At 37.4% G+C, this 22,596-nt stretch overlaps 1 protein-coding gene across 7 annotated transcripts in view; it reads right to left on the bottom strand.

Annotated features, from left to right (window-relative positions):
* Positions 1-22,596, bottom strand: part of LOC134747567 (SLIT-ROBO Rho GTPase-activating protein 3-like) — a 97,731-nt gene that overhangs the window by 38,389 nt on the left and 36,746 nt on the right. For 5 of the 7 annotated variants that reach the window (XR_010128342.1, XR_010128343.1, XM_063682146.1 and 2 more), the window contains exon 1: positions 8,720-8,902. The exons of the other annotated variants lie outside the window; for them this stretch is intronic. Coding sequence is in view for 3 of the 5 variants with exons in the window: in XM_063682146.1 (XP_063538216.1) it covers positions 8,720-8,876 (157 nt within the window). In the remaining 2 variants the exon portion in view is untranslated. Of the gene's footprint in view, positions 1-8,719; positions 8,903-22,596 lie in introns of those variants that run through there. 7 annotated transcript variants of the gene reach the window in all.

The raw sequence follows: 22,596 nt of genomic DNA, 5'->3' as shown, positions 1-22,596 counted from the left end.
GAGTTTCGTGAGTCGTGTTAAATGCTCTATCTACCCAGGTGATATATGATCATGAAAGATGATCCCAGGTGCTCCCCCATCAACAAAGCGATCCACATGACAGACAGATGAATTCCCTTTCGACCCTTTTCACCCCAGTATTCATCAGTCGCATTTTAATAGGATACACACCTGAGATGTAATCTTTTGTCGACAGAAAAATTGCCCGAAAATATAGGGCCATCCATGAACATCGAAATTTCGTTACTGCCTATCGATCGATAATGCAAGAGCGATTGAGACGCACATAACGAAACCTCGATTTTCAACTTTCGTGGTAGAGGCCCTTTGAGAACGCTTTTCAAAAAGTATTCATCAGTAGGCACCCTAGGTAGGGTAGGTAGGTTAGGGTAGGTGTCCTATTAAATAGGACAAACACCAGGGGGGCTAGCCAAGATGACAATCGTACATCATCAAACGCCGAGACAAAACGAGACGAGAACGAAACGAGAAAAAATGTGTCTGAACGAGAGGCCCTCTAAGATACAACATTTTGTCGATGGGATAGAAATAGAACCCCAAAACCGTCGTACGTTACTAGAATAGACATCTCAAATACAACCTTCTGCACAGAAAAGGATGCCAAATGATGGTCGAATTCTTTGCATTGACGGGGGGTGAAATTTAATAAGCGAGAAATTTGCGCTTTCTCAATTATTGGAAGGGTTCCCAACCAAAAGGAACAATGACATTTCGTTGAAATCGGAAAATAAAAAATTATCAAGGTAAAATTTGGCAGGATTTAAGATTAACCCTTAAATGCATAATGATGTATATATGCATCGTATATTTGATGGTCCGTGGCTCAATATGCAGCTATCCAAAATATTATTCCCTCAATCTATACAACATGACACATCTATTTCAATTTATTAAAAAGTTATACAAAAAATCATGCATTTAAGGGTTAAAGGATGACTCACGTTAGACCGGGCCGTGTCCGGGCCGGAGCTTCCGGCGCTAACTTTTCTATGACATGACAGGTGATCACGTGATGCTTTCCATAGAAAACGAAGCGCCGGAAGCTCGGGCCGGTCTAACGTGACGTAAGTCATCCTAAAGGGCAGCGACGAAACATTAAATACATACATATATAGAAGTAACTTTTGGTACATTTTTGACTTCGACAAACGGTTCACATGACTGACACAATATCACTGTCCGTTCTCCTTAAATATACCCAGCCCGCAGCCTTGATTATTATCTATGTAATACACAACTTCCCGCTATTAAAAAAAAATATTTTTGTTTTATAAAAGTTCTGATTTACTTTTATCTTATTGCTAAAACTATGAAATGTTTGTTTCAAAAATCTCTCAATATTTAACAAACAATACTCCGTAAAGTCCTACGGCTGCAATGGCTGCAATATAGTATAGTTATACCATAGTATAGAATAGTTCCTATCGCCACAAATCCGATTAAACACACCATACACCACCATACAATACAACCAGCATCCTTTCAAAACTAGCCGGTTATAAATTCATAATTGATAGCTGAAAGCCATTTTGCATTACAATGAACGACATGGGTACTTCTTTAAAAAACAAAAACGCTTCAACTAAAACCTTCACTTACTTGCAATTTAGACTATTTTAAATAGATTAAGGTTGCATTTAGATCAGGAGGGTTTTGGCACTTAGTGCGTTTTAAGTAGTTGATACAAGCTTGACAAACTGCAGGTATTTGAACACCCGCATCCCGTATGCTCCGGTGCAATTAAATTATTTTCATGCTATGCAGTCATTAAATAAGGATTTCAAGTGGAATGGGATAATTGCCTGTCCAGATGGGAAACATGGCGAATGTATATAAGTACATACATACATAAGGGTGAAAAAAAATTGGGCTCTGCAGGGAAAGTGCATAAAACCTTAAGTTAGCTCATTTTACTTAAAGGAAACATTATTTTATTTTTAAAAAGAAACAAAACTGCATTCAAAGATTTGCTTTTTTTCTTCAATTTCGCTTGTAAATATAAATTGTAAATATTCTTGAGTTCTAAATGTTCGATTTTATGGATATTTTGTACGACAGACGAGTGTAAGACCGAATGCTTCTTGGAGAAATGTTATCATTAACATTAACTGTATCGACTAGTAGAATAAAATAACAAGTGTTTATTTTTTGGAATTTTTAGTCGGTTCGATTCCCGGGCGAGACAAGCTAATAAAAAAAATATTAAAAGCAGTTTAACGCAGCTAACTTAACGTTTTAAGGCACTTTCCCTCCAGGGCCCATTAATTTTTTCCACGCTATATTGCTATAATATAATACAGTTGGTGTACCTATGCAAAAAAACAAAAAAAATGTCGAGTTATTCTCATTGAAAGTCTAAAAATTACTGACATAAACGAAACACCATCTAATAACAAATACCATATATTAATAGCTATAGATAATTCCAAATGTCATTCCACCGTCATCATAAATAGCTTTGTGAAGCCTGACCTAGCCCAACATTATCGTCGCCAACTTCCGTCGACAGACAAATAGAGCCATAGACAAGAGGAGCAGACAAATAGAGGGCTGGTTTTGTTACTTGGAAGCGGGTGTTTTGAATCATATACTATTAGTAGAACGATCTTAATGGTAGGTATGGCTGCGAATGTTGGACACTGACGCTGAAGGAAGAAAATCTGCTTGTCGTTGAAATGAAAATATTCCGGAAGATCTTGGGGCCAACACAACGAGATGATAGCTGGAGAATCTGGAAAAAGCAGGAGCTTAAAGACCTAGTGTCCGAGCGGAAAATTATAGGAGCGTTCAAGTCAGGATGCCGCTGGCTTGTGCATCTCGAGAGGATGCCAGCAGATAGGTGGACAAAAAGGGCCGACGTGGGACGACCATCCGGTCGACCCAAGTCGTCTCGTCGTAAACGCAGAAAACTAGGAGGAAATCGCAGAAGACAGGGCTCGCTGTTGCGAACTCGTATCGGAAGCCAAGACCCACTTTGGGTATGTAAGTATTTACTCGTAGTATACCGAGATTTTACTAAAGTAAATTTTAATTACAGCGGGTACAATTTTGTAAGTACAATGTTTTGACTTTCATTCATTTGAACAAGTTTGAGAACAAATCAAATTCTTTTATTAAATATTTTGATTTGTGTTTTTTAAAGTAGTCACACTACTCAAAGACGCCTAGTCTTACTAAGATGGCATATAGTCGAGAAATTCGGACGGGCACCGCCGTGGCGGGGTGGCCTAGGGGTTCATGGCGTTAGCCGCGATAGCTAAAGACGCCGGTTCGAATCCGGCCTTCACCACTGGAGGGCTTCGTCACTTTTTCTTTAATATATGACATCTATTACAGTTTTTAATATCATTCATTTGTTTGACAATATGCTGTACATGATAATCGTGGTTAAATGGATAATCGGTAATTGGTGCCTCAGTTGCGTAAATGCAATTATTTGTCATCTCCATACTCAGCCCTAAAGAAATTAGTAAAATATTCTAGGTTTTCTTTTTCAACAGTACTTATTTGCGGCGATACTAAATTTACTTTCCGAAAGCTCAGGCGATGACTGATGGCCGTCTCTGGGGTGGTTTTCTAGTTTCTACACAAGTTACCCCCCACACAGGGTGGCGTCTAGTCAAACATAAACACGCTGTATACACATCTTTCCCCTAATTTGTCAGGAACGAGTCAAAAAGTCTGTGATGAAATATAACGCGCGGAAGTAATTACTAGGTATTGTCGTCAATATCTGTTTGATGCTGACTGTATGATCGGAGAATATTAGTATAAGGTCAGGGGCCCCTTTCTCGAACGGTATTAAACTAATCGTATGGGTTACCATGGCAACACACTAATAATATTAGTCTAATATCGTTCAAGAAATGGGCCCCAGGTGGGGTAAGAGAAACATTTAAAGTTTTTATAATCTTATGTTAGTGACATGATACATGATTGAATTATAAGTTTAATGTTAATTTAGTTATAAAATTGTATAACGCTATATAGATTCCTTACTGTACGAAATAAATGAATTTTTTTTTTTGCTCGGCGCAAGAGAAACAGTATGAGGATTCCCTACAAGTGTTTCTCCTGCCTCGGTGTTTCTCTTAACCCATCTAACCGGTGTTTTCCCATTTATCCCCGCCCACGTGACCACCGCCGTACATTAGGCGGGGCAAATGGGAATGATTTATATGAAGCGCATATTCCTATCTGTGCCCGGCGGGGACAAATGGTAATACTCAATGTTACCTTGCTCTTGTTTGGTTGAATTGTTGCAATAAAGCTTTCACAAGGTCGAAAGTTTTATTTAAGGCAACAGGGCAACGCAGCTAAAGTTTTCCCATTATTCATACTTACGTTTTCTATCCAACCAACAATGAGAACATTACTTCTTATACTCGTTGCCGCCAAAGTTACAGAAAGCGTTGTTTCGCCTCTAGGCCGGAAAGCCTCAACAATGTTGTACCATAGTCGCGTTGTCCAAAGAAATAATATGGCCGACTAATTGATAAAACCATATCAGTAACCTTTGATAATTATATCACTAGGTCGAAAGTATCATTTGGAGGAACTTTCGACCTTTATGGAGAACAAAGTACATTTTTTCTTACAAGCAATGGCAAATAGGCGCCAAAGTCGCAAGCGTTCATTTTCGCCTCTAGGCCAGCTTCAATAATTTCAATATTCTACCATGCCTTTTATGCCTGTAAAATTTGCCTTTTTTATTACCCAACTAGCTAATTGTGTTCCAACAGTATTTTACACAATATAATAATTTTAAGAACAAATTTCTAATTTTGGAGCTATATAGGCACATTTTACTTTAAAAGTATTAAGTCTAAAATTTCCCTGGCAATTGCCTCTAGGCCGTAAAGTTTCGATATTCTACCATAGTATATGTCCGAGGATTTTATGTCCCGTCCGGAATCTGGTTTTCCAGCTTCGCTATTGTAAGACGTGTAGACGTGTGTGTTGTGTGTGTGTGTGTGTGTGTGTAGTTATCCGACTATTGAATGATCATTAGTGTCCTTTCATGATTTCTCCATAAGGATGTGTATGGTTTTTCTCTTGTTATGAATATGTATCTAGCTTAGGGTTTATTTTTCTTAAAAGGGCAAGTTAAATGCGTAAACAGATTGTTATTAATACTAGTATGTAGTTTTTTCTTCCTAAAGTATATCTTTTTCAAGTGAATATAGGAATAAATTGCATTAATGCAGAAGTACATTTCTGCAATAGCGGTTTTTAACCGGTTCATTCCTCAGCTGGATGTGAGGGTTTTTAGGGTACCGTAGTCAACTAGAAACATACATATTAGGTATTATTTCCAAATATACCTAAAGTTCTTTAAGAACCCATTTAACTTCCCAGTTTAAGATTTAGCGCCATTACATCATTTGAATTTAACACACTAATAACTGTATATTTATTTACTTATGTTATATTTCAATCATAAATCATAGCGCAATAATTATATCACTAATACAATTGCGTGCCAGTAAACATTCTACTTTCTCTAATCAAAATCAAACCGTACATATAATTAGTTGTTTACAAAACTATGACGTCATTCCTTTGTTTCCTTCTGACCACTCATCAAAAATTTATCTTAAACGTCTAATGTGATCCGCTTTATCTCAAGTTATAGGTCTGACATGTGTTATCAGTTCCTCCTAGTGTGAGTAACTATTTTTAAACCGATTTCGACTCTTATCATAATTTGACCCTTGTAACTATGATTATTCGTTATCAGAGCAACAGATAAAGGATGATTTTTCAACGTTTAGCCAAAGACATATGTAACTCCGTATAAGATGAATAGTCTAAGAAAAAAACGTGCCTCGGAAATCAAGAAAAAGTAATTCTCAATAAAGAGTAAAGAACAAGAGGGTGTGCAATAAAGAGTATTTGTATTGTATTCTCGGATAGATGGCGCCACACCTTTGGCCTATACTCGGCTAAATGGCATTGACGACACCGTTTGATATTTAGGAATTTTAACACAATCAGTGAAAGAACATGGGTTAAAATCATATAAATATATTAAATAAAAAAACACATCCATATTTATACTATACATTTTTTGATATTTTATACATTTTCATTTTTAGTTTTAATCGTGTGTAGATGTCGATAGATGACAGTAAATTTACCTTGTCTACAAAATTTACTATGACAGTAACCCTCTATAATATCTATTCTCTTTGGTTTAGCTATCCCCTGCGAAGTGGATTGTTTTTTTTTATATTGCGCATAACTTAATAAATCGCTAAAAAGTGTATATGTTTAATACATTTCTTCGGATGAGATGTCCCTGATATAAAACAGTGATTCTTGACCAGCAATGTTCCATGGATCACTGGCGGTACCACATAAATAAATATACCATAGAAGACGCAAATGCATCTACTTCGCGTGTCCGAACCCCGACCAAGCGTCGAGGTTGACCGTCGCTCTTTACAGTCCACGCTGCCGGTTGTTGCAGCCGGACGTCCGTGAAAACTTAAAAAATGCTTCGTTGCATGATAATTAACTGCAACAGCCCAAAAATTGCGAGCACCCAAAGGCAAGAACATATTTCCTATCACAGATAAGTAATTTCAAAATTATATTATGCGTAAATTTTGTATAAAAAAGTCGGCACGCTTGGTTTCAATACAAATCGTGGTATTTGCGTCATCTAGCGTATATAAATATATATGAAATCTGTGGGCGGTACCATGGGCACTGGGACAATCTGAAGTGGTCCGCAAATTTATCAATGGAATATCCCTTTGCTGACTATATTCGTTATAAACTCATAATGACGGCCAATACCACCATGGATGACCATTTTTACCATATTTTAAGCAAATAAAGAATATTTATTATTATTATTATAATAAGACCAAATATATCGAAAAAAGGATGTTTTTCGATATAGGTATTTGGCTATTTTGGTCGACAGGTCGTCACTAATATGTATTTGATATTCAATCTCAAATTGCACTTGTGGATTGAACAAAATATATACCGTAAAATGGGGTGAGTAGGAGCAAAACTGACATTTAAACCTCGATAACATTTTATTTTTACATATGCAAACTGAATGGTGTATATAATAAGTGTTCCGGACGTTTGTATTTTAGCTTTTATTTATTTTGGGTAGTTACATTTCATAACTTTGACGATAAACAGGAAATCCCACCTCACCCCGTAGTCCCTCGTAATTAGGGTGAGATGGGTTTTCATACAAAGGTGATTTTGGAAGATTGTTGGATCGATTTTGTTTTATTATGAGTATTACTATAGCTCCATTTTCAATTGGAATACATTATTTTTTTAGCAGTAGCCTTAAAATCCTATCTCACCCCCCTTTCATCCCTTCTGTCCCCATTCATAACCCAACTCTCCCCGCGAACCCTACTTACCCCATTTTACGGTATAGGTATTTGGCTATTTTGGTCGTCACTATGTATTTGATATTCAATCTGAAATTGCACTTGTGGACTGAACAAAAATATATTTATAATCTTTAAGCGAGACGTAACGTAAACACGTCTTGAAATAGTGAAGCTAGAAAACCAGATTCCGAACAGGCCATAATATATATCGAGCCTCAGACAAAAAGCAATGGGAACGGAATACCTATACAATATTTACGGCCTAGAGGCGACAATGAACGCATTCTGCTACTTCGGATGCTACAAGGAATGTTTGCTTTTTGCCTTCTTATTCTGTTATGTTTTGTACTGTTTGTTTATCTGTATTACGTACATATATTGTCGCCTAGTGCCCATGTAAAATCTTGATTATTGATCTTACTGCAGGGTAGAACTAGGCCGATTTATGTTAAGATTGTCCCATAAGCATTTATAAGGCAGAGGAACACAATGTTCATATTTCCCACATGAACTTTGTTCAAAGTGATAGTGTGTCCAATTTCGCATAATTTCTGATACCCTTATGCCTTATAGTGTTCTTTATGTAAATTGACTTGACGTGGACTCCCTGTATAATCAAAACGTGGAACTCATCTAATCACCGTGATTGATGAATATGCCAAGCCGTACTGTCCCAAGCAAGACGTAATGACTTCTTCGTTTACCAGCAAAAAACTCGAGCAACAATGTTAGTTTGTTTTTGTACCGTGCTGTCTGTGCTACCGTGATAACGGGTATTTCTGTCCCTCTCTTTTAACAGCTGAGTGAAGGTGAACGATAATAAGAATCGGTATCGAAAATCGACCGCTTACGAGAACCGTTAGGTAATTTTGAAACGATAAAAAAACGGTAACATCTGCCGGCACACGTGTGGATTACAATACAAACACGTGCAAAATGGAATGGACAAAGACATCTTGAATATGTATTTTGCTGTAAGCAAACCACATATGCTTTATTATTTAAAATTCGATCTAGCAGGTACCATCTCTTTGTTGGTACATAGTGCGCTTGCAACACTTTTTTAATTCGCAATCACTAAACGACACTCATATTACGCGTTCTGCCAACGTTCCCACAAAACAAAGCACTTCGCGGCTTTCCCAGGCATCTTCTCACCAAAATAAAAAAGTAAATACGTAAAACAGTTATAATTAGTTATTGGCATTTACACAACGTTTTTGCTACTAATAGATCATAACGGCGCGATCGTTGCAGAGTGAACCGGTTTTGCGTGCACTATGTCGATCAAAAACTTTCGAGATTTAAAATTTGTTTTTTTTTCGTACCAGGGAAGGCATTGGCGTCGTCCGGAGGTCCCCATTCATGGCGCGGTTGCACTATACAATGGAACATCGCGGTACCGGCGCTCGGCAGCGCGCGGCGCGGACTGCCGCGCAGCCTCCGGGGATCCGGGACCTCACCCCCCTCCCCTAACGACCCCATAGACGTTTTTCGGGAGCCAACTAGAGTGCGTTCGTAAACAAAAATAGTTTCATTACTTTCATTCATGATTGTGACTTCGGTGTTCGGTGGCTATTTTGAATGCGATTCATTATCGATTGGGCTTGTCCGCGCTCGCTGTTCAAGTGTGTTCGTTCGAATGATCTTAGATAGTGAAGGTATGTTGTGTTTCCTGTTGCACCAAGCTGTGATATCGAGATGAAGTTTAACGCGAACATAAAATCATTATATTACATTTTCCTCTCGGTAATACTCTCACACAGTCGTAACAATAGTCGGATACAAAATAATTTTCATCTCGTTAATAAGATAAGATAAGATAAGATAATATTTATTCATTTAAAACTTATGCTAATTGGTTTTATACAATGGTAAATATACAATTTATACTTAAATACTAGTACATTCATAGATTCAACTCAAAATAGGTACAGGTCAAGTTAAAAACTTTAATACAGAACGAATTTGTATTTTCTGTAGCTCATGGAAATTTGATAACAATACCTAAACTAAGTAAACATTTACTTGTAATATATATGCGTAAGTATAAAAATGACAGGTCTGTGTTAATACTACACCACCACTCACGAGAGTCATGAGAATCGTAATTGATATCGGAAAAACAGTTTGAATTTAGAATTGAATGCGAGACATGCGAGATAATAATTACGGTAAACAAAATGAGTTTTCCAGTGAGTTATGCTGGTTAGTGTCAGACCGAAATTTCGGTTTCGGCATAAAAATCATGTTTCAGCAACAAAACTGCCGAAACTTTCGGCCGCGCCGGTTTCGGTTTCGGTATCAGTTTCGACAGGTTTTGGCATAATAATCATGTTTCGGCCGATACTAGAACTACTAGAGCAAAACCGAACGTTCGGTTTCGGCAAAAAGTCTTCGGACACAACACAGAATATTCATCAGATGTGATAAATAACTGTTGAAATGAAAATAAATTGGAACACAATCTTTAGCGTGTACCTTTGCTTCTCTTCAATACCTACTAATGTTTAAAAACAAACAGCAGTAACAAAAAAAAAACATTTGACTTTGAAGCAACAGTTATTTTCGTAAGACCGGAAGTCAGAGATCACCACGAAAGCTCGGAGAATGCTTTCATTGTCACTACGGGTTTGTACTACTTTGTACGGCAACAGCCAAACGAAGAATGACGTATAATATTGATATTACAACTGTCAATTTGACATACGGCTTTTTAGCGCAGGCCGATTGATTTAAGACAAAATCAAGACAAAAGTACAGGACAGTATCAGCATTGCGATACAGCGAGGAAATGCCGCCGGCATCCTTGGTACAATGCCTCAAGGGCCTATTTTAGATTTAAGCTAGTTATTAATTTCGTTTACGTAGTACCACTGTATATAAATAACACTGCACGGCACTGTATGTAAATAAAGAGTTAAAAAGACAAAAGGCCTTGGAGGATATAAAGATACCCAACGGAGTAGCCATTAACAGGCGTTCCCCTCTGTTGAAACTCTATGACCAATTTTTTTTTACACATTGTATGGACTGACGTTTATCTGACATGGCTATTTTTACGTTACATATACATTTGACGTGCCCCTGCCCCTCCCCCGCAAAAATCGGCATTGTTTTGTACAGAAAATTACAGACAAGGCGTCTCCATTTGGTTATATCCTCCAAAACAAAAGGCACACTAACTCGTTAACTTATAAGCCTATAATTAAGAAAAGTTGGCGTTTTATGTATCAACCTATACATATATCATCTGTAGACAAAGGATTCTGAGGTGAAATTGCAAATCGTTTGTTATGAAGGCCAGAGTGTCCAGACAGTGTGATTCATGTACAAGTTAATGTACATATAATATTATTGATTCATCCTATGATCGATTTAAACCTCTCCATCGTTTTTATGCTAGTACGGTAACTAGGAAGCTTGTCATATTAACTTAAAACTGACACCTAATTGAGAACTATCTACTCTTAATGACTGCCTCAAATACTTATATTAGGACATGCATCACCCCCAACCCCCATTCTACCCCGAGATAGGTAACTAAGAAAAAGTTAATGTTTGCTTTTCATCTCAACAAAACATAAAATGTGATGTGATACATGCTTGAACTACAAATGCCGTCTTAATTTAGACAAAAGACCCACTATCCCGTTAGAATTTGGGATTTGTTTGAAAATGTGTATAGAAAGCGTTGTGAACCGAAACTGATTGTAAATAACAGATCTATTGAGGCATCAGCACCGTGAAAGAGTTTTGACCTTTACGTAAGAATCGGATGTTTTTGTTTTTGTATCAAAGCCTTTGTTGGAATCAGAACTACGTCCGTAAAATCGGCAATTAGTCGGTTGTATTTGCTTAAATATTCTTGTTGATTTTTTTTTTGTAGTTGGGTTGTATAAAGGTCGATAGGTTTTAGATTTTAAAGAATCAAAACCCCATTTGTTTAACTACGAATAAGTGACTTTTAGTACTTGATTATTGCTAGTTTACTTATCACTAATAGCTTTCTGATTTAATTTCATTTCCTTTAATAAAATACAAATTTGTATTTCGCTTTCTGTATATTTTTTTTAACTTTATGGTGCACAATAAAGAATATTTACTTACTTACTTACAAATCGATGTTTAATCAAAATAAAAACTACGTACAATACGGATACGATTTCAACCCTGTTAAGTAAATTAAAACATCAATCTAACTTTAAATTGCTTACAGTCTATATAACCCGCATACTCGTAAAGTCAAAAACTTAGGGGCAGAAATGCATTTTCTGAAGCAGAAATTCCCGTCACGTTCTTGACTGTTTACTGCACTTATGGATCGTATTTTTATTCTAATCTAAAAGGCCGTAAAAGTCTTAGTACCAACAGTATATACGCCCATTTGGTTATAAAATTGGAGATGCAAGGGGCGAAGTGCAGGGTAACGATCTTGGCCATGTATTCTGCTTCGCAGCGCGCGACAGCGATTTCCGGAGCTTTCGGCCATCCAGTGTAAGATGACCCAGAGATCCCTAACAACTACAAACGCTCTTAAACTGGTTTGTGGGAATATTCATATCGTCCTTGCTTGCTAAGATGTTGGAATGAAACTTAGACAGCTATAAACATGGCTAGCCGAACGTCCGCCTTAGGCAAACCAGTATTATAAGCGTGACTTCGAGGTTCAGCAACAGTTCGTAAGCGAAGATCACATTTATATCTGTTTGTGGGCATCACTCGCTTGTTGATAAGATAGGAATAGCAGCTGTAAATATGAGCGATAAATCGGGAGACTCGTCGGCGGATGGATCCGGACGGTGTATTAGCATATCAGACGGTGGAAGTTTAACGAGATCGAAGATTAGATTTGGAGGAGCAGGATGAAGTCGTGGAAATTAGCTTCAGGATTATCTGATGCATATCGGAAAGTTGTTGGTACCTTCATTTATTTATTTACAAGCGCGATTTAACAGTCTACATCAATTACAATTGTATTGTATACAGTCGAATTTAAACTGGTGAGACATACTAACATTAACTAAAACAAGTGAGTCTAAACCGTGAAATTATTTAGTATTGTATACAGCTTTAAACAGTCGGAATACTTCTTGTTATATCCTGTGACGTTGCTGGAAAACAACTTATACCAGATGGGTATATTTTGCTGTAACAGCATTCAACAGTCGGAATAGTTATATTTCATGTCTTTTTGTATCATATTATATGACTGTTAGAAAATAACTTTATTTAAATGAACTTACACCAGAATTACCAGATGGGTATATTTTGCTGTAAGATTCCCTAACACTTTTTTTTAATATTGCCAAAAACAAGCCACAAATATGCAGATGCAGACACGAGTTAGGAATTCCACCATTTTGTTTTATTTTCGCGCAGGATGTTGTGAAACTCTACGAATATTTTGCCAACATACAACATATCTACTTGCTATATTTCAACTTTGCGGAACGAAGAAATATTTCATAGGCATACTCCGGTCTGGAGGATGCATATAAATCTTTTGAACGCGTTTTTCACATTCCTATTATGAAAACTGCTCCATCACAGTTTTCATGTCATATTTGATTTTACTTTGCTAAGAGGAAAGTTATTAATAAATTAAAAATACAAAATCCCAAAACTGTAAAACGAAATTGGAATAAAAATATTTCATACTTATCCTCACCAGATTTCTTGTCAAATATGTGTTAGAAGCTCAGAAGGACCAAATGCAGAACTCATTTATGCGGAAGAAAGTCAAAGTTTGAGATTCAACCATCATGTGAATGCATCATCAATATCATCATAAATAATAATAGGTATACAATATACATATTTATGTATAATGTTGGCAACTTATGTTCAACGACCCCAATTATTTTCTACTCTTTTTGTGGCTGTATCAGGAAACCCAATTTTACTATAAAAAAGAAAGTAGCAGAAGGTGACGTTTCTATCGTATTCCCACTGTAAAATTTCGGTTCCAGGATTAAGTCCTCGGCAAGCTCGGTTCTCCATACAAAAATACAAACGTAGTTACGCTCTCAATTTAAAACGACTAGCTATTGCTCAGAAACTTTGTACAAATTCGGCCGAGCCTACTGCGGACTCTTAAGTAGGTCGGCAGAACATTTATGATACCTATATTAATAGTTCCACGCCCTATCACGAAGTCCTGTTTTAATTCAACGATGTGTGAGTTTTCCATTAGCACCAGTTCCATAATTATCCAGCGCTCCAAGCGTTTATAATCCGTAGCGCATAAAAATTTAATTACTCGTTAAATGCAGTTAATGCCACATCAACAGCAACATATATATGTATACAGATTATCGACCAAGCGTTTGCGAAGGTCCCCGTTTTAGAGGGACTATCGCGAACAACGTCCAACGTGTTGCCTCTCTGTCGCACTTGTAAATTCGTCCGTAAGTGTGACAGGGACGTGTTGCCTACGTCCAACGTGGTTCGCGGTAGGCCCTCAGCTTGGACAAAATGCGTTCGTATGTTCTGATATGCTCCTCTACAGGACGCAATTCTCAACTGATTCTCGTGGAATTTTGTGAGCAGCTTTGATGATTAAATAGTTTTTTTTTCTTTCAGTTTTTGGAAAGTTTTCATAATGGCGGAGTCATACGTTTATTCAGTTTTAACCTTTTCGACGCCGTGTCAAACGCGAAACCAGCCATCCAGACGCCACGTCACCGAAGTGTCAAAACTGAAATTGAACTTTATGCATATGCATGTAGGTCTATGTTGCTCTGTGGCCTATGACCGATTAATCGGTCTTTGGCGTTGAACCTACGGTCTTGGGTAACGTTGATAATACAAAGGACGATGATTATGGCGACGATGATGATAAAAGGGACGATGATGATGATGACGACGACGATGATGATAAAAATGACGATGACGATTATAAAAAGGACGATGATGACGATAAAAAGGACCATGATGATGATGACGATGATGACGAAAAGACTAACGTGTTTAATATTGTACGCGGATAATAATATTTTCGAAGTAAGTACTATATAAGTAAGTAGTATTAGTATTAGAATTTATATTTAGAAAAAATTTTTTCGCATCGCACTGCACTCACCTTAACTAATTTCTGTTTGGCCCAGTGGTTGACTGGTAGAGAATGCATCAAGGCATTAAGTCCGCCTTTTGTACTTGTTCTTGTGCAATAAAGTTTAAAATAATAAATAATATATAATAGCATCTACGTGCATGGTTGTGGGGTGAATATTTTTTATCTAAAATACATGGAATGTTCAAATGTAAATTGTAAACTTACGATTTTAAAGTGTCTCGCGTTACAACCGTACTTATGAAGATGCATTTATTAGCTGAACTTACCTGTAACAAAAATATCTTATTAGTATACAATAGGGGAGACAGGGATCCGAATTACCAAAATGTATATTTTCAGCTGTAACAACCGCTTAAACAATCATCTAAGTTATATGTGGTAGACCCTACCTAATATGCTCGTGAAATTAGTTTTAGAGTTCGTAAGCTACATAATCTATCTGTAATTCAGAAAAATTATAGGTTATAGGAAACACTTGTAGATTGCCTCATACTGTTTCTGTTATCCCGAGCAACATAAACTATGTTTCTCTTACCCCACCTGAGGGCCTAGTCAAGATTACAATCGTAATCGTACATCGACAAATGCCAAACGCAGAGAAAAAATATCGGAATGACAGTTGCTACTAAAAGTCACGCGACTGTTTCCGTAGATTGTTTAACCCCTCGTATGGAGCCTGTCAAAATTTGATCATAGAAATAAAGTTCAAACAATAGATTTAAATTTCCCAAGCACGGATCCGTGTGTAAGCATACGAGGGGTTAAGTTTCGATTGCTGTTTTCCAGCAACGATTATTATCTTAGCTAGGCTTAGTGCCAGTTGCACCATCCGCACTTGACAGACTGATCAACGTCAACCGGCGCGCCGCGGCGGTTTACTATGAAACTTTCCATACAATAAAATTTAGCGAACTATTTAACGATGACAAACAGTTTGGTGCAACCGACCCTTAACCTTGCAATGATTCAGTGCTCGTTGCAATGAGAATATCAGCCATGTAATGACATAAATCATACGCCAGATACATGTGCAATCATTCACTAACCACAGGGAATTACTAGCAGACACCGACGGTGACTCATATAATCGACGATCGATCTAGTACTAGTATCATTGTAATATAAAGGTAGTGATTGACTTGACAGATGGTTCATCCATTTGATTTTCTACCTCAACACAAACATAATAAAGACGATATTTAAAAATATGTTAATGGTTGTAATATTGACAAAAAGCTTGTCCACGTACCTGACATCTACTCGAATTCAATGTGGTAAGGCTAAGGGGCCCTCCAGTCCGCCGGACGATACCGGCCTGTCAGTTGTTCGAAACTGTCAAATTGTTCTGACAGGCCGATATTGTCCGGCGGACTGGTAACGGGTGGGCCCCTTTAGTAAGTAATTTTATTTATTTATTTATTTATTTATTTAATCTTTATTGCACAAAAGAAAACCTTACAGTACAAAAGGCGGACTTAATGCCATAAGGCATTCTCTACCAGTCAACCTTAAGGCTAAGCAGAGAAATTGTGGGCGGTGCTACAAATACAACAGCAAAAATAAAATAAAAATAACATATAATCACATATATACAAATATAATATACATATATACTATATATAATATATATATAAATAACGACGAGACCCATTATGAAACTAATAAAAATACACTAAGAAACTTTCTTTCCGCTAGCATAGAAAGCACGTAAGGATTTTTTGAACGCGAACTTATTTGGCGCATTTTTAATTTTAATGAGTTCCTACGTTCCTACCTAATTTAATCCTAAAACTAAGACTAATCTAATGCTAATGACACTTCACACACTGTAATCCGTCAAACGGTAGGTATAAGGGCGTAATCGTACCAAAGACATTACATAGATACATACGCTCGAAAAATACAGCCCTGCTTCGCCAGTCGGGTATATTTCATATGCATTAAAAACCATCTGTTTCTCAAACATATACATATAGGTATTTAAATTAAAAGCATGCACGGCTATACGTAGATAGGTTTACAGATAGAAATAGATCGGATTTTAAGATTTCCGGATGCATTTGGCACTAGATTTGAAAGGAAAATGTTTATTTTACAATCAATCGCTGCAATATACATTGTACATTGTTTATTACTTCCGAGTTGTAAACCATCTTGTGACTGCGATGACCGTTCTCGCAATAATATTAATTTAGTAGCATATAAAATTATTAATTAACTAGCCTTAGCCAAGCCGCTTCTTCTTCTTTGTTTGCCATGCCCTAACGGACGTAGGCGACCACCTTTGCCATCTCTCTCCTGTTCCATTTGAACGTAGCCAAGCCGCTTAGAAATTGATAAACGCAGTCTCGTACAAATTTGCAACACGTTTAATCCCAATAGGAAATGGAAAACGGAACTTTCAGGAAAAATAGGATTCTATATTGATATTGCGTCATTGAGTGATAAACATACAAAGTGAAGAATTTCATCGATCTGATGCGATAATGCAAATAAGAACACTTCCACTAAATTCTTTTAAATAACAAGGCACTAGAAGTTAGCTTCACCCCCACCCTCCGGTAATTCAAGTATGTTTTTTAATACAATGGTGTATTAAACAACATACTAGCAAGCGTGTTTTGACAAAGTTGTAGTAGGGAATGGTCCCTACTACAACTATGGCAAAATACGCTTATACACGAATTATTTCCCTCGATTGGCAATTTTTCTTCGGTCGTTTGGTGAGCTAAACAATTATGCTCCCATATTGGTAACCAGTTACCGCCTATATCCAAATAAGACACGTTAAAACCTTAAACCTGTGGTTTGAGGACAATCTTGTTATATAATTTGCATTATGTAACCCTTGTTTATTTCTCTCGGTATTAAATATTATTCGCGAGTGTGTATGCATAAAAAACCGGCCAAGTGTGAGTCGGACTCGCGCACGAAGGGTTCCGTACCGTTACGGAAAAAACGGCAAAAAATCACGTTTGTTTTATTCTGTTTTTAGTATTTGTTGTTATAGCGGCAACAGAAATACATAATCTGTGAAAATTTCAACTGTCTGATATAGCCTGGTGAGTCTGGTGACAGACGGACAGACAGTTATTTTCCTAACATACATAGGTATGTGAAACTCATCTGGTCCACCAGTCCACCCCATTACAATAAACTTTACTTTTACTTATGGTTGATACCATTCATATTGTTTTCAAAGGGTTGTTTTTTATAAATTATATGTAGAGCAGTGTTGCCTATCCATGCCGTAACAGCCAATGAAAAACCAGTTTGAATTTGGAATGTATTGCAAGAGAATACGATAAACAGTTGAAGGAGTTTGCCAATGGCGGTTGCGGCTTTCATGCGTAGTAAGACCAACTGTTCAACGTATGCCTGTAGCAAGGAATACCAACCCTAATAAGGCTTGCAGATTTAAACTTTGCGTGTAACTCAGACTGGTTGCCCCCTTCTCCCCTTTACCCCCATGACGAACCATAAAGTTGTAACTAGCCGAGGACCGTTTGGACATACGTCGTTTTAGCTTTGACGCGGGGAGCCAGATGTTCGGAAAGTATATATCCTTTCCAATATCCTTATTAAACCAAGGTTTGGTAATGCACGCTATTTGCATCAACTTTTCCTTTTCAAAACGGGTTTTGTAACGTTATTCAAAATGCTCTCCTGTTCTTACATACTAAAAACCCGGATCCAATGGCCAAAGCATGGTGGCCTCAAAGCACGAACTTCTGAGTATGAAATAGTGCAAATTGCAGGCAAAACACAAAACAGGAAAAACATTGGAAAATCAATCCTTACTCAGACAAAAACTGAGTCAGATGCCTTGTTATTTTGTTTTAGTCTATATATGAACTTAACTGATACGGAAATAATATTCAGAATAAACTTTTATAATAATAAATGTGCTCGTTTTCTACGTTATGTCTATTCAATTATAATATCAACCCATGTTATGTATCAACCCTATTATTAACAACTAGAATGTTAACGCTATCGTCAACCCTAATTTCTTCCACAATATGAAAACAATTTCGCGATGAATCCTTGCTCAGCTAAAAATACTCGTAGTTAGCTAGGGTTGTCAACGTCTATAAATTCCCTTAGACGAGGGTGTCACTAATGAACCGTCACGAGGGTCCGCTGTCACCGATAAATAAGTTTATAAAGATTCACTTGAACGGGCAAGTGTGATGTATCGAGTGGCATGCGACATGACGACAAATCATTAAATTTTATTGTAGGTTAAAATGTAAATAAACTATGGACCAGTCCCTATAACTAAGAATTTTAAGGATGAGGAAGACAACACATAATGAAGAATAAGCAAAGCAAGTTATTTTCACTTTGTACGACAATCTCCGTTTAGTGTAAGTTTTTTCAACTTTTGTCGACTTAACTCTAACTTTAGACATTATGACTAGGTTTCATACGCACTTTCACGTATATTTACATTACAAGTCATTGACTATCGATTTGTTCAACGTTAGATTACAGCGAAATTGCATCAGACCTCTCACTTGACCGGTTGGGCTCACTAGAACGGTTTCTAGGCCCCATAGGCCCTATAATTTCTTTATCTGCCTCTTTTTCGCTCGAATATGCAAGAAAAATAGAGAGGCAAGTAGCCTCAGGACGTTTTGTGGCACAGTGTAAAGTTCTTTTATTGTGGCATTGTAGGAACGTGTAGCGCGGCTTAACGCCCCCTTGTATCGTATAGCATGCAGCCTTGAGAAAAACGGTTGAAGACTAGCGTAATGAACCTTCAATTCGACGCAACGCTGGCGATCCAACGGGCGAGGATAATAGGAGCGCTGCGTCATCTATTCTGCTCTAAAAGGCTGTATGTTACTTTGAAACTGGTGTGAAATAAGACTTAAGCTTGTTAGGGCATTATCGATAAACTAGGCTCTTGGGTTTCTTATTTTCTTATTTATTACCGAGCCGTGTCGTGAGGTTCTATAGCTAGTTGAAAATTGTGAAATAAAAATGTTATGTACCTCTGAGTGAGTCTGAATTTAATACAAGTCCTTACCGTATCTATCGTATAAAAAAACTGAAATTGGGTCACCAACGAACGACCGAAGTTTTCTCGTAACATTAAAAAAACTAATCTAGTTAAGAACCCTGGTAAAGGAAGTGACCGACTCCTAATTATAATTATGTGCTTTTGAAACATAAAACTGTTGATGTAAGAACTTATAAATTGATTGTTCCTTCTCCAAGCCACACACAGTTTAAAGTTCATTGAACTGAGAGAAACATCAAAATAAATTCTTTAAGTAGTCTCTAAATTGAATATAATGACAACTTAAATATCACTCTCAAACTCTCCAGGTATTTTCGGCTTTAAAACAAAAAATGCTGCAGACTCGAGCGGTTCGGCCAAATTATGTAAATTTGACAGGTGCGTGGCACCCCGACGCCCCCCATTGGTCCGTGACCGTATTAAAAAAAACGTTGGCACCTACTTGGAAAAATATCGGGACTGCTTAGTTGCATTAGTTGTCCTTTTCGGTTATCATTTACATTAATGCAGTATGAAAAAGATAGGACGATGCTTGTTTTCTTTTAAATTTTGTTTATGGTCGTTGATATTATCAAAATAATTAAGACGTGGTTTATTTTTGTTTTAGCGACTTAAGGTCCAAAGAGATTGCTAACAAATCGGCTATAACATTTTAATACTTTGTCAGTCGTGTCACATATTTCTGATATCTTTGGGTTACTATCAGCACACCTGCATTCGCCGTGACTTTAAACGTGTATTTCGACAAAATTCAAAGCAAAAGTGCACGTACTTTACTGATAAAACATTAAAACAAGTATTTAGCCCAATAAATTTTACGATAAAACAAGTTTTGTCGCTATCACACCAAGAATATAAACCGTATGTTTGCAACTCAAGTTTTTTTTTTATATATCTTAATTACAGATGTGTAAAGCAAGAGTATTAAATTTTGTGACTAATATACTCTGGCAAACCAACTGTCAGGAGAAAAAGGCACGAAATTAAAAAAAAAATATGGGTCTCGCGCCTACAATGTTCAAATTTGCCGCCTTTTTCTACTGTCAAAGCTGGCTTGCCATAGTATAGTTTATTAACACGTACTTACCAACCAGCATTTTTACAGCCTTAATCATTAAAAAACCTTAATCGAAGAATGATCAGTAGGTATAGTTGGTTAAGCAAAAAATATTGTCAGTAGAAAAAGGCGCGAAATTCAAATTTTCTATGGGACGATATCCCTTCGCGACTACATTTTTTAAATTTGCCGCCTTTTTCTACTGACAAGATTTGCTTGACCAACGGTTGCTAAAACAATTTATGTACTTTTTTAATGTCTTAATCTTAGATCACAGACTTAGACCGAGCGACAGTCTACGTTTGGAAAAATTAATGTTTTTTTATTTTACTTAATGCATACCATACCAGCTTGCGAAGAAAATATTAAATAAGACTTCCTATTAAGGTTAATAATTACCTACTTGAAAAACAAGACAATTTAAATTTGTACACTGTTCAAGGAACATTGTACTGGTTTAGCAAGCCTGTCCAAAATCTCGATATAAACCGCCTTCGACATTGACCAAACGTAAGGTAGGCTTTACACGGACGACTTTAAGAAAAACGACTGTTGTTGATACCTATATTAACAATTACCTATACAATCGTTCGTTCACGATCACACACTTTGAAAGTAAACAGGCTATATGCAACTTGGCAGCATCTTCTTATGAACGAGGAAGCTTGCTCGAGGAGATGAGTTCAACGAACAAGTGTGCGAACGCCCTAAAACCCTCATTAGCAAGCTGCAGAAAGGTAAGATTGCTTCAAAGAGAGTTCAACGATTAGTCGGCCGTATGCGAACGCCCTAAAGCCCTCATTAGCAAGCAGCCGGCGCGCCTCGACGGAAGCCTGTAATCGCGACCATTGTTCGCGGCCAGCCTTATTGTTCTTCTGAACTTGACTGGAAGATGGCGGCGAGAAATGGTGAATCGATGCTTAATCGATTTTCTTGCGCTGCTTTGTTTTAGTTTTACTGATATATTTACTTCAGCTTAATCCAAAACAGACCAATTCGAACCTGCACATGACTTGATGTCATGTGCAGGTTCGAATTGGCCGATATTTAAATCATAGGAAACATATCAGTAAGCTGTCATTCGTGCGGGCATCTCGCTCGCACTAATACAAATACGGAAAGTCCGAGCGAAAATAACCACGATCGAATTAGCCTGAGTGGTCGCAGCAGCAGAAAGGATAAACAATAGCAACTTATTCTTACTAGAACTATGAGGTTGTGGTAGGTGTAGAGAGGGCCAATAGAGAGTACTCTCTCCAGGCGGGTGTTATGCCTGGGGACCGAAGTCCACTGAGAGTTAGTCAGAAGGAGTATATATAGTAAGTGACATTTGAAACTTCGTAAGCGCGATGTAGGTTTCTAGCTAATTGCGTTCTAAGCTCCCTAACGCCATCTGTTAGATGACGTCGACAGTGGCAGCTAGTGGGGACGCCACAAGGTCTAAGGCCAAGGGCCTGACACTGATAAAGAAAGCTAGTCTTATTGCGATTCCTATAAGAGGAAAGAGAAAATAGTGCCATGCTTTGTCCTTATCACCGACCGGGTACGTGGCATCATAGGTAGGAGGTAGGAGGCGATGGCGAAATACCGAAATGTATAAGAGAGAAAGAGAAAAAATCCTATGCTGCCCAAATTATATATGAATATTCTTTCTCTTACCCCCGGTCGCTCGGTGGCGCGTCTAACTACTTGTATATACTGTCCATGGTCAAAACAGTTCCCAATTTCGTTTTGATCTGTACTCAAATTCTGAGCATTGTTCAAGTTTGCCGAATCTTAACCTAGAACCTAGAAAGTCAATAGGGAATGGTCTATATTTAGTTCCACATTCCACTAGCCCATTGGACTTCGTACGCTTTTTGCCTCGTGAAAAAAAACATTGCGAAATATTTTTCCCTGTCACTACCGTGTTACGATCAAGTATGATTCACGTTTGTTATAATGTTCACGTTTGTGGTCCCCCTCTCGCTACCTAGCCGTGATGAATGAGTCAATAGGTACAGGAATAAGAAACGGTTAATTAAAGTAATTACCAGTTATT

The sequence above is a fragment of the Cydia strobilella genome, chromosome 15, assembly GCF_947568885.1.
Source record: "Cydia strobilella chromosome 15, ilCydStro3.1, whole genome shotgun sequence".
NCBI classification, from domain to species: domain Eukaryota; kingdom Metazoa; phylum Arthropoda; class Insecta; order Lepidoptera; family Tortricidae; genus Cydia; species Cydia strobilella.
The sequence above is the reverse complement of the archived record's forward strand: the minus strand, read 5'-3'. Positions and strand labels throughout refer to the sequence as shown.